Raw genomic sequence first — 16,856 nt, 5'->3', positions numbered from 1 at the left:
AAAACTGATGAAGCCCTTGAGGCGTATAGTAAAAGTAGGAAGGAACTTAAACGCAGAATTAGGGGTCATGAAATGTCTTTAGCATACAGGGTCAAGGAGAATTCCAAGGCTTTTTATGCATATATCAGGAGCAAGAGAAAGTGTAGGCCCACTCCAGGACATGGAGGGAAGTTATGCATGGAGCCACAGGAAGTGGGTGAGATCCTTAATGGGTACTTTGTATCAGCATCGACCAAGGAGAAGGACAAGACAAATGTTGAAGTTAGGCATAGTGTGTGAACGCTCTTGAAAATGTCAATATATCGAAGGAGGAAGTGTTGAGTATCGTAAATTGCATTAAGGTGGATAAGTCTCCAGGGCCAGATGGAATCTATCCCAGATTACTGCGGAATACAAGGGAAGAAAGAGCTGGGGCCTTAACAGATATCTTCACACCCTCTTTGACCACAGGCAAGGTTCCAGAGGACTGGAGAATAGTCTAATGTTGTTCCCTTTTTTAAGAAAAGAAGCAGGGATAATGCAGGAAATTATAGACTGGTGAGCCTGACGTCAGTGGTGGGGAAACTTTTGGAGAAGATACTGAGGGACAGGATGTGTGCACATTTGGAAGAAAATAGACTAGTTAGTGACAGACAGCATGGTTTTGTACATGGAAGGTCATGTCTCGCCAATTTGATTGAATTTTTTGAGGAGGTGACAAAGAAAATTGATGAGGGAAGGGTTGTGGATGTAGTATATATCGACTCTAGTAAGGCGTTTGACAAGGTCCCACATGGCAGACTGGTACAAAAACTAAAATCACATGGGATTTGGGGTGGACTGGCTAGATGAATACAGAACTGGCTTGGTTATAGAAGACAGAGGGTAGTGGTGGAAGTTGTTTTTCAGAATGGAGATCTGTAGCTAGAGGTGTTCCGCAGGGATCAGTACTGGGAACTCTGTTGTTTGTAGTATATATAAATGATCTGAAGAACAATGTTGGTGGTCTGATTAGTAAGTTTGTGGATGACACGAAGATTGGCGGAGTTGCTGATAGTGCCAAGGATTGTCAGAAGATGCAACAGGATATAGGTAGATTGGAGACTTGGGCACAAAAATGGCAGATTGAGTTTAATCCAGACAAATGTGAGGTGATGCGTTTTGGAGGATCAAATTTAGGTGCGGATTATACTATAAATGGCAGAACCCTTAGGAACATTAACATACAGAGGGGTCTGGGCATGCAGGTCCACATATTCCTAAATGTGGCAATGCAGGTGGCCAAGGTGATTAGAAAGGCAAATGGCATGCTTGCCTTCATCAGCTGGAGCATTGAGTACAAGAGTTGGGAAGTCATGTTGCAGCTATATAAAACCTTGGTAGGCCGCATTTGGAGTTATACTGCAGTTCTGTTCACCACACTACCAGAAGGACATGGAAGATTTGAAGAGAGTGCAAAAAAGGTTCACCAGGATGTTGCTTGGTCTCAAAAGCGTTGACTATGAGGAGAGGTTGAATAAGCTAGGATTGTTTTCACTGGAAAGACGGAGGCTGAGGAGAGACCTGATAGACATCTACAACCTTATAAAAGGCATAGACAGGGTGGATAGTTAGAGGCTTTTTCCAAGTGTGGAAGTGTCAATTACAAAGGGGCACAGGTTAAAGGTGAGAGGTGGAAAGTTTAAGGGAGATGTGTGGGGTAAGTGTTTCACACAGAGAGTGGTGGGTGCCTGGAATGCACTGCCAGAGGAGGTGGGTGAAGCAGGCACATTAGCAACATTTAAGAGGCATCTGGATGGGTACATGAACAGGGTGAGAATAGTGGGATACGGTCCGAGTAAGGATAGATGATTTTTTTTTAGTTTGTTTCAGGCACGATGATTGACACAGGCTTGGAGGGCCAAAGGGCCTGTTCCAGTGCTGCACTTTTCCTCGTTCTTTGTAAACCTTCTCAATGCACCTCAACAACAATAATTGTCGAACAGAATTTGACACCAAGCCATGAAAGCAAATATTTCAAGCAATCGGTAGCACAGAGAGCCATGTAGCTGATCCTGTGTCAGGGGTAACTTGGACTTTTCCAAAAGGTTGTTAAAGAAATGAAAAAAAATTTAACCAAGAATAGTACTTTTATATCTTGGGAGTCACTTGGGTTCAGACCATTAAAAGTTAGCATTAGACAGAAAGCAGAAAATCCTTCACACAAAAGAGTGACCAGGGAGGGGCGGGGGAAAGGGAGATGAGGATGAGGCGGGGGGAAGGTTTTTATTTTGCTATGATTGGGGCACCCTTTAAAAATGATTTCAAGAAGGAGTTGGAGATAGCTCTTTGGGCTAAAGGGATGAAAGGATGGGGGGGGGGGGGGGGGGGGAGTGGGAACAGGATCATCAGTTGGATGATCATAATGAATGATGAAGCAGATGCGAATGGCCAACTCCTGCTCCTACTTGCTGTATTTCTAAATTATCCCTAACTTTATAAATTCCAAAAAATACAACTCTAGGCAGTACAATCTCTCCTTGTAATTTTAACTTTTGGAAATTCCGGTATCATCCTGGTAAATTTATTCTGCGTTCCCTCCAAAACAAGTGTATCCTTCCTAAGATGTGGTGCCCAGAACTGCACACTGCAACTCCAGATTTGGTCTAGCTAGGGCTTTGCATTGCTGAAGCATAAAATACTTCTGTATCCCTGCGTTCCATACATCTAAATATAAAGGGCAGCATTCTATTGGACGTTCTGGTTATTTTCTGTACCTGTTCATGAAAGTTTAATAATCTGTATACCTGGACCACCAAGTGTCTTTGGACTTCCACTCTTTTAGCTGTTCACTATTTAGAAATTACCCTGTTCTATACTTTATGTTAATGATTTTATACTAGCCTATATTGAAATGCATTTATCACAGTTTTACCCATTTAATTAATCTATCAATATCCCCTTTGTAAATTTAAACCTCTACCTACACTGTTTATATACTGCTTATGTTAGTGGAGGAGTAGAAGATTTGGACACCCATAACGAAAAGGAGAGAGTTGGGGCCAGGACACTGGATGCTATTAAAATGGTGGTAGGTATTGAAAGAGTCAGGTATGTGTAGGTAGGAAGAGGCTGAGCAAGAGATGAAAAAACAAGATGGGCAAAATATCAGCTCTATGAAGTACAAAGAGGCTGAAGTGATGACCCTACTGGGGAGCGGCTGTTTCTAGATGTTGGGAAGGAGGTACAGGTTCTTGTGCAGTGTTGGAGGACTGAGGCTGGAGTTATGGAGAAAAGATGAAGTAAAGTCCGAGACAGCCTTGGAAACAACGCCTAGATGCTCCGGGGTGGATTCATCGTCCAGGGAGAGCTAGCAGGAGGAGGAGATGCCAAGAGAGTTGGTGTTGCCTCCTCTGCTTTGTGGAGGTCGGCTTGCCAAACAGCAACTGCATTACCATTGTTGGCAAGCTTATGTCAGAGTTGGAAATGAAGAGAATGGAATACCATGAGTTCAAAGGGAGAAAGGTTAGAGTTTGTGAGAGGGGAGCAGAAATATTGAGACAGTCGATGTCACGCGAACTATTCTCAGTGTAAAACTCGAGAGAGGGCAAAAGCTGTCCAGTGATAAATATCCAAGTCTGGATGGTGTGGGTATTGGAGCAGAACCGAAACATGGTATTTTGATGCATCTGCTCTTCCTGGCCTTCAGAGAGATTGAGATTGTACATTTGGGAAGTGCTGTTGAATTTGAAGAAACTTCAGTAAATTGTTGTTGTTAAGATCCAGGCCAGAAACTCCAGGATTTTCTATGAAGATAGCCTAGACCCTAAGTTTTGATATTTGAATTTGGCACGGGTGAGCATAAGGTGTTTCACTCCAGGTATGATCAAAGTAACTCACGAGGAAACAATTATTAAACAAAGTTTATTTAAGAACACAGTTAAAATATAGTCAAAAGATTTGGTAACTTTCACCAATTACAAGAATCAAACATGACCTCGTGTAAATCCTAAAAGCTAGCTATCCATGATGTTCCAAGTCAAACAACACCGCACAAACATGCATCCCTTTCTAGACTTGGCAGAAAAAGCAAGTATGCTCATGTGATGCTGGACTTTGCAACTTTTTAACACCTGCTGTGTGAATTGGTCCTTTGAACGTTGGATTAAAACTGAGGCCTCAAAGTCCTGGAACTTTCCAAAAAGCCTCTGGAGAGAGAGAGAGAACAAGAGAGAGAGAGAGAGACACAGAGACAGAGACACAGCCTGCCTCCACCAGCTTCTAACAGCAACTCACAGACAGCAGAATTCCCAATTCAGCGAGAGGGGAAAACAAGAGACACTGGCTTCTGTCTCAAGTTTAAACAGCATCTGAGAAAAATGAAACTAAAACCTTGGACTTTTCTGTGGGGAAAAAAACTGTCCCCAGGCAGCACCTGACCTGTCAATCACACTCCACCTTCCAATTCCAGAAGGATCATAAAACCCCAGGGCACTGCATTAGTCCAGATTAAAAATAAACATGAGGTCCATTATGCTGTTTCAGTTAACAATTAGAGGACACCGGCTGCAGACAAAACGGTGCCAAAATAAAATGCTGGGAGCTGGTTGAAAAAACCTGCAAAGAAACAAGATTAAAATAGATTTCTTAAAGGCACAGTATCGTCACAGTTATACAGCAACCTGAGTGGTACATATTTCATCTACAGTGGGTAGGATTTTCCTGCCAGCTTCAAGATCCCAATATTGAATCAAATGGGGTTCCTTAGTCCATACTTGCCAGAAGTCAGATGGAGGGGACCTCTTTTCCACAGAGGCAACCTTCTAATTGTCTGCCTGCATGCTCACAGTCCTATAAAGGACCTCAAGGGCAGTTTAAATGAGAGAACCTCGGGAGCATAAGTTTAAAACTATAAATTCATAAGGTCTGAGCAGGAGCAACGTTTTGGCTATGGGTGCATCCCTCTCTTCTGAGGCAGAACTCCCTCCTCTGATGGAGCCCAAGCCCTCAGCAAGGAGACTCCATGAAGCTGGTAACTTCCCTGCTGTGGGGTTAGGGGGTCGGGGGTCAATTTGGCCAGCAAGCCAGGGACATTAAATTGACTGCTCAATTATTTAAATAATTGAAGTCCCAACCAGGGATGATTTAAGGGATAACATTTGGGATGATACCACAAAGTGCGAGTGTGACATCAGCTAACTCAAATTCACTGCTCTCCTCACAAACTCTATCTCCCTCTGAACTCGTGGTACTCCATTCAGCAGCAAATATGTTTGCTTTCTTTAAAAAGTGCAGCATTTTTATTGCCAACTTTGACTTAATGTAAATGCTTATTCAAGAGTCACAAAATTAATGCAAATTGACCAAAACTAGGAACATAGATAATTTACTTTCCCTAAATAGTTTATACTTTGTGCTTGTGTGCTTCTAAATATTGTAAAATGCCAAAACCTCATATTCAAATAAGATTTAATAAACTAATAATGTTGCAAGTGTGCTAGATCTGGAATGTTGGTGTTTGAGTGGGTAATCAACATAGCTTTTCTTTTTCTTGACTTTGGAAAGTGAACGTAGTATAGGATTTTCATCAAAATCACCCCATGTGTTTTTGTTCTTTTAGTAAGTAGATGCCATTCCAAATAAACCCATTACTATCTTGAGAACAGCACTTAAATTCAAGGGGGTTTGTGTTAACTGACCATCTGTTCTTTTATCAGGGGTGTGATTAATCCAGTTGGTGGTGCCAAGGGCAGCAGGACTGCCCCACTGCAATGCATTTCTGTTGCTGAAGGACACTCGAAGCCTGTGCTGTGTCTAGATGCAACCAATGACCTGCTATTCACGGGCTCAAAAGGTAAGAACTTAGTGAGGGGCGGGGGAGGGATGTGGAGGCTGGGTGGCGCAGGGGTGTTGAAACTGATTTTTCACCTCTGGTATTTTTGTTCTTTCTAACCCTTTGGTGAGCTTTGGTTTCTAGCTGGACGGATTTAGTGAAAGATCAGTCTAGCCAGTCTCAACAGGCCAACAGAACAGCACTATCATTGAGTGAGAAATCTTGCCCAAGAACAATGAAAATGCCTTTCTCATTCAGAAGTGGGTGCTCTTCTGAGGTTGAGGTGAACAGATATTTTTGGACACAGTTAAATGAGCTTTACATTTAATTGTGTCATTCCTGTCATGGGAGCAACTCATCTTGATGCTGGAATTGGGGGAAAGCTGCACCATGTCCAATTTCCACATAACCCCCGTGAGCTTTGTCCTTTTATTGAAATAAACAGTCAAAATAAGAGGTCTCAATCTCCCACACCCACCCCCCACCAAAGAGGTCTGTCACCCATAAAATGTTTAGATAAATATTTTAAAGTTGGTATTTTGCTCTGATGTCAGTAAGCAAGCCTAACATAATCTGTAAGGTAGTAAAGAGGAAAATCTGACTCCTGGGACAGGAATTTCCATCCGCGTTCACTCCAAGACTGGGAAATTCTGCCTGAAGTCAACAGACCTTTGCATGGTCTGTGGCCCTCCTGCTACGATTCCCGGGGGGGGTGGGATGGGAAAATTCCACCCCGACTTGTTTTCCATTATTTCTTAAACGGATTCAATCCGCTTAACTCAACCTAATTTCTTTTGGGCTACTTTGCCTTTACATTACATTGTCAAGTTGGTTTCAGTTTCCAGATCTGACGCACATGATCATATTTTTTTCCTGAACTTGAATGCATATTACATTGAACCAGCAGAAGATTACCTTGCAAGGTTCATGTGATGAGAATTGTTTTGTTTCCGCTCAAAATAAGTTGACTATTTCAAGTGTCTTTTGATTGCAAATCAGTCAGTGCCTGAAAATTGATTCTTGAAATATTGGCATTGAAAGGAAGCATCTTTTATTGGATTACACAAACCATTTAGGATCTGCTATTTGTGATGAAATCACCAGCATTATTATGAAGAATATATTTATGATGATTTATAATTGCAAATTGTGTTGCATAATTTAATTGCAAAAATGACCTCCAATTCCAGCATGTCTAATTCAGGAAGAGCTGTTGAACTGTTCCAGTTGATTCAGATACCATATTTGCAACAAGGTTTAAAACCATTTCTTCTCCAGTTTTGTCACTTGCTTCTCTCTCATACCAAATGCCATGTACACAGAGTGGTGCCAAAAGTCACAGTGTAACCAGCTGGTTGAAAAGGTGGGGAGTAATGCAGATTAATTTCCTTTTCCATTTCATTTCACCACCTCGTGGACTATTTGGCTGAGATTGGAACCCCGTGTGCGAGGAATTGCGAATATTAGCCTGTTTGTTATCACGCTGTTGGACATCAAATCATGCCAACGGAGTGCCAAACTAACAACTAGGTATTCCCAGCTCTTTAAATAGGGATAATTCTGAGATCTGGGGGCAAAGGAAAAGGAGAAATGGAGTAAGCGGAGTCTCCTGTGTTAACCAATAAATGTAGAAAACAACATTTAATATAATTGGAAAAACTAAATGCTTTAAGAAAAATATTGGCTTGAGTCAACCCAGGACAGAAATTTTGTGATGCAGTACCATGGTGGCACAGTGGTTAGCACTGCTGCCTCACAGCGCCAGGGACCCAGTTTCGATTGCAGGCTTGGGTCACTGTTTGTGCGGAGTCTGCATGTTCTCCCCGTGTCTGCGTGAGTTTCCTCCGGATACTCCGGTTTCCTTCCACAGTACAAAAGACGTGCTGGTTAGGAGCATTGGCCATGCTAAATTCTCCCACAGTGTACCCGAACAGGCGCCAGAGTGTGGAGACTAGGGGATTTTCACAGTAACTTCATTTCAGTGTTAATGTAAGCCTACTTGTGAGACTAATAAATAAACTTTAAAAATGCCTGTTGGATTGTGGACAACACTATCTGTGTATGTTATTGACGAGAAGGTGTTCTGTAAAATTGTTCTTGCAAGGTTATCTCTAACCAGCAATTTGAAAGCATAAAAGTCAGCAGTGAGAGCAAGATAAAGGTGCAAATGTAAAGGTAAAATACTGCGGATGATGGAATCTGGAACCAAAACAGAAAATGCTGGAGAAAGTCAGCAAATCTGACAGCATCTGTGGAGAGAGAATAGAGCCAACGTTTTGAGTCTGGATGACCCTTTATCAGATGCATTTGGTTGTTTGTGTAAATGTGCAAATAGTTTCCTTCATTAATCAGGAGGACGTTCGTGTGGCAATTAGGTGTATATGTTTCTCCTTGATGGATTGAGAGACCCTATTTGTTAATGCAATTCTAACTTAAAATCATAGGTCAAATTTTTAAAATATTTCTTAGAGTATCTGTGAAAATAAAACTTTTAGGGGCGAATGTTATCATCCCGCCTGCCAGGGGAATCGGAACGAGCAAAGGGGCGGACCATGGAAAGTCCTTTGACCTCGGGCAGGATTTTATGGTTTCAGGGCAAGCGTGGCTGGAAAATCCCACCCTTAATTTTGGATTTGTGAGTTTTCTGTTCCTTTTTCAACTTTACAATCTGTAATTCATTTAGATCGCACTTGTAAAGTATGGAATTTGGCCACTGGACAGGAAATCAGTACACTGAAAGGACATCCAAACAATGTGGTCTCTGTCAAGTTCTGCAGTTACTCCAGCCTCGTGTTTACTGTCTCCACGTCATACATCAAAGTTTGGGACATCCGAGAGAACCCCAAATGCATCAGGACACTAACGTAAGAAACTGGTTCTATTGTCTAATGGGAACACCATTCATCACATATATATTAAACCCTTTCACTGATTCTAACTGAACTTTATGTTTATTAATAACAAAAATAAGAAATATTGAACAAGAGAAGTTTATTGCTCATCTGGTCCTTCCACAGAACCCGTGCAATCTGCTTGATCATCAGCTGCTATCTTGTATTATCCTCAGTGAACTGAAGATCATTAAATTAAACAATAGAATATCTACCATCTTTACTCCATTATTTAAATATGGCTAATCTCTCTTTGCAAATTATATTTCCTTGATACCTGCGGTTGACGGGCATTCCTACCACATAGGATCTTTGTTTGGAGTAGTTTGCTGAAAAGGGTTTATTTGTATAGTTACCCACTTGTTGCTTTTTAAATTAACTTGTATCTGTTGGATTTTTAATTACACGTAAAGTTATCTGAACTCTGTAAGGGGCAAGAAAAGAAAATGAATGTAGAAATACAAGCTTCAAACAAAAAAGAGAGTAACTTCAACATCAATGAGGAATCATTGTTGAAATATTGTTCAGTTGAAGAAAATGAATTTTCAGCATAAATATAGCTAGTTAGAAGTCTAACAATTATGGTGAAGTTATAGAAGACAAGATATATTTTCTCAAACAATTCAGTAATAAGCATTGTATTAATCTATTGAATATTACATTCCATATCCAAAGGGATTTTAAAATGTTAAAAAGGGAATTATGATTAACGAGTTCTATGGGTCTTATTTCTTGGGGTGGTGAAGATGATTATTGGAGGGAAATGGCCATTAATGTTTAGGTATAATGGGGGAATAATTGGGCATGGTTGAGGAGCCTAAGGACTAGAAACAACGCACATAGTGATGCTATTTAAAAACTGCCCAAACCTGAATCAGATAGTTGCAGTCCCCAGGTTAACATAAGGTTCAAAGACCTTAACATAAGCTCCAAAAATTTACAGGTTAGGTTGATTGGCCATGATAAGTTGCCCCTTAATGTCAGGGGGATTAGTAGAGTAAATATGTGGGGTTGCAAGGATAGGGCTTGGGTGGGATTGTTGTCGCTGCAGACTCGGTGGGCCAAATGGCTTCTTTCTGCACTGTAGGGATTCTATGATTCTAACCTAAATAATAAGAAACATAAAATTTGGGTATAGAAGTGGAAGATCTTGTCTCATGTATTGGCATAATTTACTTGACGATGTCATGAATGCAGTAAACAATAACATTTATTTGCATTTGCAGTATAGTTTTAGCAACATTTACACAAAAGCCCTCTGAATTAAAAAAAACACAGGAATTTAGACTAAAATATGTGGTTGGGTAATTTTTTAAAAATCAAGGAACCAAAAATTCTTGTGAGATATACTATGTCAGCCTGGAGTATGTGCTTGATGATATCTCTCGGAGCTCTCCAGGTTCAGAAATTGTGCCTTTGGATTGGAAAATTATATTTCTCCCTCCATGATTAAAGAAGCGAGGGAATGAAAAACCAGGAAAATACGGAATTGTCAGTTTAAAGTCAGTGGTGGGGAACTTACTGGATTCCAAGATCATGTAGAATGTGGCTGATTGAAGAATGAACTGGTTAAGGAAAGTCAGTAGAAATTTGTGATTGATATGCCATATCTAATTACTCTTTATGTTTTTACAGTAAGACACTAACATGCTGGATAGGGTGCAATCTTTCGATGTTGTCTTTATGGACTTCCAGCAGGCATTTGATAACATCCTGATCAAGAGTTATTAGCAAAAATAAATATGCATGGAGTGACATGAGTTTGGGATGTAGGAGACAGTTAGTATAGGATAAAATAACTGTCTTGTGGTGGGGTGTGACAAGCTCTGTTCCTCGGGGAGCAGTATTGGGCTTTCAACTTTTCACCATGGATATCAATGACTTGAGTGAAGAAATTGAGAAGTTCCATATCCAAACTTTCAGAGGACAGCAAAAGTTAGGACAAATGATAAGTTGTGCAGACAGGACAAAAAGTTACAAAGAACCATAGAGCGGGATTTTCCAGCCACTCTTGCCCTGAAACTGTAAAATCCCACCTGAGGTCAATGGACTTTTTCATGGTCTGCCCCTCACCCGCTATGATTCCTGTGGCAGGCGGGACAGGAAAATTCACCCCGTAGGTTAATTAACTGACCCAAACTATGACCAATGGAATTCAATATGGAGAAGTTTGAGCTCATTTATTTTGGATCTAAGAAAGGCAAAATGGGATTTTTTAAAATAGTGATAAACTAGGAATTGCGAGGAGCAAAGTTATTTGGAACAGGATAAGTACCTGGTAGAAACATCACTAAAGTGTACAGTTAAAACAAGTAATCAAAAATGTTAGTGAAAGTTTGGCCTTGTCTCAAGGTAGCTTAAGTTGTAAACCAATCAGCGGCTAAGGGGAAAGTAGATATTACACATATAACTTTTATTGTTCGGACAATAAAGTAATTAACATTGTGAATAGTATATATCGATAGAAAGGCTGAGACATCTTGAAGTGAATTATAATCCTAGCCCTTCTTTAGGACTATTGTGGACCAGGTGTACGACCTTAATCACTGTCACTTATCGTTGAGAAAGACAGACGTCATTGGCACTTGAATGGGTCTGAAGAACTAATCTAACTCTCCCTGAAAAACATGAATCAGGAGAGAATATTATCGTTCTCCAGATAACCTTGTTAACAGGTTTTAGTCAGATTATAACAACCCAATATTATAAGATGTCCAGGCATCTCTTCTCAACCATGTACCTCCTGACTGAAGACTGTACTGAGATGGATTCTCAAGTTTTAATACAGAAGACCATATGAGACAATGACCAGAATTATCCAGTCTCGCATGACCCACTGCTACTGAAAATGGAGAATTTGGCACTCAGCCAAATCTCCATTAACTGCAGCGGGACCGGAAAATCCTAGCAGCATGCGAAGTCGGATAATTCCAACCAACATATTTCCTGAATTATAATAACATTTATTAAAAGAACCAAAATAAAATTCATATTTGATGGAAAATCAATCACAGCATTAATAGTTCGAAGAAGAGAAAGTATAATTTTGTTTATGATAGCAAATCTAGGTCTTAAATCTAATTTTAAAAAATTATTCTTCCCCAGAAGTAAATGTTGCCAGCATTTATTGAGCATCTGTGAATAATGTTCAGTTAATGTTACAGTAAGATATTTAAGATATCCATCAACATTTAAAGTGGCATTTAATCCCTGAGTAGAAAGTCAGAATTTAGCAAGATACCTCTATCCCAGTTCTTCACTACATTGATACAGTGGTTAGCACTGCTGTCTCACAGCGCCAGGGACCCAGGTTCGATTCCTGGCTTGGGTCACTGTCTGTGTGAAGTTTGCACATTCTCCCCGTGTCTGCGTGGGTTTCCTCCAGGTGCTCCGGTTTCCTTCCACAGTCCAAAGATGTGTGGGTTAGGTGGATTGGCCGTGCTCAATTGCACCGTAGTGTCAGGGGGACTAGCTAGGGCAAATGCATGGGGTTATGGGGATAGGGCCTGGGTGGGATTGAGGTTGGTGCAGACACGATGGGGCCGAATGGCTTCCATCTGCACTGTAGGATTCTATGATTATAGTAGCTGTACCTTTACTGTGAGAAATGATGGAATGAATTCAATGAATCTAAAAATCCACACTATGGTTCTAGTATGTATACTGTTTCTAAGCTTCATAACTTATCTTTTTTACATATGGGTGTGTCACCTCTCTCCAAGTCAATTCATCTTCTATTTCCCAAATAAAGTTTGGATAACTATCGATTTCTAGTTAAAATCCAAATTATTTAACTGCCCCAGCAGGGAGCTGCAGCACATGCACTGGACAACATCTTCAGAAATAACAGACTGAGGGCTGCAAATGGTGATAACTTCGAAACTACACAGTTGTCTCTTAGGATTAGAATTAAGTTCCCCGGATTCAGTTGACAAGTGATTGAGGGGCATCCATAGAAAATAAGGTTATCCATTGTTACACTGTGGTAACTTACAATTTATCAATGTCTCTGGTGATATATCCATGACTTTCAGGGGACAGTTCTGTCTATCAGAAATGTCTTGTGGTAGAGAATGAGAACAATATACCATGTCTGATGCCGCAGGGTGTTAGTGTCCTTGAGCACACAAGTGTGCCCAGGCATGTTTACCTTTGTCAAGCAGATGAACCCTGCTTTTATATATTTTTTAATCCTGAGTTGATTGAAAGATCACTCCTTTTTAACCTTCTAACTTTTTAACTGGGCGGCATGGTAGCACAGTGGTTAGCACTGCTGCTTCACAGCTCCAGGGACCTGGGTTCAATCCCCGGCTTGGGTCACTGTCTGTGTGGAGTTTGCACATTTTCCTCGTGTCTGCATGGGTTTCCTCCGGGTGCTCCGGTTTCCTCCCACAGTCCAAAGATGTGCGGGTTAGGTGGATTGGCCATGCTAAAATTGCCCCTTAGTGTCCTGGGATGCGTAGATTAGAGGGATTAGTGGGTAAAATATGTAGGGATACGGGGGTAGGGCCTGGGTGGGATTGTGGTCGGTGCAGACTCGATGGGCCGAATGGCCTCTTTCTGTACTGTAGGGTTTCTATGATTTCTATGATAACTCCTTTTTATAGCTGGATTCCTTCACAAATCTAACCAGGTTATGTAAAAGCTTTTTTGAAATCTTGATCAGACAAGATTTGGAATATTAGGTTTGATTTTGTTCATTGTATTAGGAAGTATGCTCGCAACAAAGTGTCGGAGAGAAATATAAATGGATTGTTTTCAAGTAAGAAGGAAAGTCGATGGAATTAATTTATCAAGAATTCGAATTTCAGTTTCAACTCCATAACAACCCAGTGCTCAAAAGGCGATTCAAGGACAGGATTCTCCGGTCGCGCTCCCCCCAAGACTGGAAAATTCTGCTCGTCAACGGACCTTTGCATGGTCTTGTCCTGCCCGCTACAATTCCCATGGCGGGCGGGATGGGAACATTCCGCCCCAAGTGTCAGATTCACTGGAGACAATATACACAACCAAGCAAAGAGTACCTTTCATGATTTTAAATAATATTTAATATTGATTGTGATCAGTTTGATGATTGCCTTTCTTGCTTTGCCATTAGCTTTCCACTTTTAAATTAAGAGTTTGTTTTGGGGACAAGGAAATTCAGGAAAGAAAAGCAAGATTAAGTCTGTAGCTTTGCAGGCCTTCATATAATTTTGCTGGATCATTTGAGCGAAAATTAACAGTTATTTTAGCTCAGTTGCTGCTTGGGAATGGGGAGAGCAAGAGCACATCCGGTGGATAGCAGGTCCGATATCAATTTATTACCAAATTTTCCTAATGTAACAGCAGCTCATGTGCATCTTCTGGAATGAGATTGGATGATCAGCTTGCAGGGAGCTGGAGTGATGTTCTCGTTTTATCTTCATGTAACATGAAAATAGATAAAATATGTAAATTAAGTACATGGATTCCGTTTATTAGAGGATCTCAGGAGGAGTTTCTTTATCGCCACATCAGTACAATCAGTAGAGCAATCTCGAGACAGATCGTTCATCTCGATTATTACAGTGCAGAGAGTGTCTGGAATTTTCCAGTCCTGCCCGCCACAGGAATCGAAGCAGGTGGGACAAGACCATGCAAAGATCTGTTGACTTTGGGCGGAATTTTCTGGTCTTGGGGTGAGCGCGGCCGGAAAATCCCATCCAGAGAGAGACTGTGGCTCCTGGTCATAGAAACTAGAAGCAGGAGTAGGCCATTCGGCCCTTCGAGCCTGCTCCACCATTTATTTTGATCATGGCTAATCATTGACTTCAATATCATGATCACTCCTCCTCCTCCCCCTCCCCACCCCATATCCCTTGATCCCTTTAGCCCTAAGAGCTATATCTAATTTCTTCTTGAAATCAGACAGCGTTTTGGTCTCAACTACAGGTTGCGGGATGACATCCAGGTACCTGGCTTATCTGTATGTTGAGCTTCTTAAAGGGGCCATGACTCTTAAAGTGATCCTACAACAAGTAGCAAGACACTTCATGGAGTAATTGAAGACGAATTAAATTGAATTAATAGATTCCAGGGTGTTAATGTGCAACAGTTTAAAGACAAATAACTATATCTCTTTTTTTTTCTATGATCAGTTCCTCTGGTCAGGTGATTTCAGGTGATGCTTGTGCCAGCACAGCCAGTCGCACTGTGAGTATTGCACAAGGTGAGCACCAGATCAATCAGATTGCACTGAATCCTGCTGGCACACTCCTCTATGCTGCTACTGGCAACTCTGTTCGGATTTGGGACCTTAAGAAGTAAGGCACCTTTCCTGATCATGTTTCATTGCTTTATATTCATGTCATGTACAAGTAATTTTAACATCCATCTATATGATGAGACTGGAAGTTGTTAAATATATAACTGATATTTTTGATTCTTCACTATTGATTATTCTTTTCATTTATTAAGAACTCGGCTGATGGTAAGTGCTGGGTCATTCCAAAACCCAGAAGGGAAACTTGAAGCAACTGTTCACAACTGTATTTTACAATTTGGTATAAAGTGAGGAAAGGTTTAAAAACCAGAGAATGATGTCCAGGACCTTTTAAGATGATTTTACATAAAATAAATATTTATTAAACAATAAAATAGACAACAATACAGTCAATTAGAAGTACTGAACTAAAACAATGGCTATACACAGTATCACTAACTTTACCCAGTTCCAAACACATTTATTTCACTACCTTCAGAGCTAATTCTCCCCAAATCTCCGTGGCATCTAATACGTTCTTAAAAACTATAAACAAAATCCAGCAACAGTTACCACACCAGGCAGTTATATCTCTTTAAGGATTTTTCTGAGGTAGAACAAAAGAACTGTTTTTTCCAGGCAGGCTTTCTTCGCAGACATGGCTTGCTGGGACTTTAAACAGCCTTTTCTGCTGTTGACTGAGCTCCGAAACAGCTACTCTTGCATAAGTTGAATGTTTCTGATGTACAGTTTTTCCCTTTTGATCTTTGTTTACCTGAACTAATCTTTTCAGAAGTCAAACTTAATATCTTCATTTCATGAGTCCACTGTTATTTGTCATTTATATTAATGATTTGGATGAGAATATAGGAGGCATGGTTAGTAAGTTTCCAGATGACACCAAGGTTGGTGGCATAGTGGACAGTGAAGGAGGTTATCTCGGATTGCAACAGGATCTTGATCAGTTGGGTCAGTGGGCTGACGGAGTTTAATTTAGATAAATGTGAGGTGATGCATTTTGGTAGATTGAACCAGGGCAGGACTTACTCAGTTAATGGCAGGGCGTTGGGGAGAGTTACAGAACAAAGAGATCTAGGGGTACATGTTCATATCTCCTTGAAAGTGGAGTCACAGGTGGACAGAATGGTGAAGAAGGCATTCGGCATGCTTGGTTTCATTGGTCAGAACATAAATACAGGAGTTGGGACGTCTTGTTGAAGTTGTACAAGGCATTAGTAAGGCCACACTTGGAATACTGTGTACAGTTCTGGCCACCCTATTATAGAAAGGATATTATTAAACTAGAAAGAGTGCAGAAAAGATTTACTAGGATTCTACCAGGACTTGATGGTTTGAGTTATAAGGAGAGGCTGGATAGACTGGGACTTTTTTCTCTGGAGCGTAGAAGGCTGAGGGGTGGTCTTATAGAGGTCTACAAAATAATGAGGGGCATAGGTCAACTAGATAGTCAATATCTGTTCCCAAGGGTAGGGGAGTCTAAAACTAGAGGGCATAGTTTTAAGGTGAGAGGGGAGAGATAAAATAGTGTCCAGAGGGCAATTTTTTCACACACACTGTGGTGAGTGTCCAGAACAAGCTGCCGGAGGTAGCAGTAGAGGCGGGTACAATTTTGTCTTTTAAAAAGCATTTAGACAGTTACATGGGTAAGATGGGTATAGAGGGATATGGGCCAAATGCAGACAATTGGGACTAGCTTCAAGGGTTTGAAAAAAAGGGCGGCATGGATAAGTTGGGCCGAAGGGCCTGTTTCCATGCTGTAAACCTCTATGACTCTATGAGCCTATCTTTTACAATGTAAATGAAAAGTTCACACCTTGTCTCTTCCTTTGAACCCTTTAACACCTCATTCAAACCCTTTATGTTCTGTTTCCCATTGTTATCAGCTTGCCTTAGGTAAACATATGTTTGCAGTGTTGCTAGGCTCATCAGC

The 16,856-nt window shown here is 40.8% G+C and overlaps 1 protein-coding gene across 1 annotated transcript in view; it reads left to right on the top strand.

Annotated features, from left to right (window-relative positions):
* kif21b (kinesin family member 21B) overlaps positions 1-16,856 on the top strand; it is a 180,468-nt gene that overhangs the window by 150,873 nt on the left and 12,739 nt on the right. Inside the window, exons 28-30 of the mRNA XM_078197937.1 lie at positions 5,676-5,812; positions 8,475-8,655; positions 14,802-14,966. Coding sequence (XP_078054063.1) covers positions 5,676-5,812; positions 8,475-8,655; positions 14,802-14,966 — 483 coding nt within the window. The remainder of the gene's footprint in view (positions 1-5,675; positions 5,813-8,474; positions 8,656-14,801; positions 14,967-16,856) is intronic.

The sequence above is a fragment of the Mustelus asterias genome, chromosome 25 (genome assembly GCF_964213995.1).
Source record: "Mustelus asterias chromosome 25, sMusAst1.hap1.1, whole genome shotgun sequence".
Classification (NCBI taxonomy): domain Eukaryota; kingdom Metazoa; phylum Chordata; class Chondrichthyes; order Carcharhiniformes; family Triakidae; genus Mustelus; species Mustelus asterias.
Note: the sequence above shows the minus strand (reverse complement) of the source record. Positions and strands in the feature narration are given on the sequence as shown.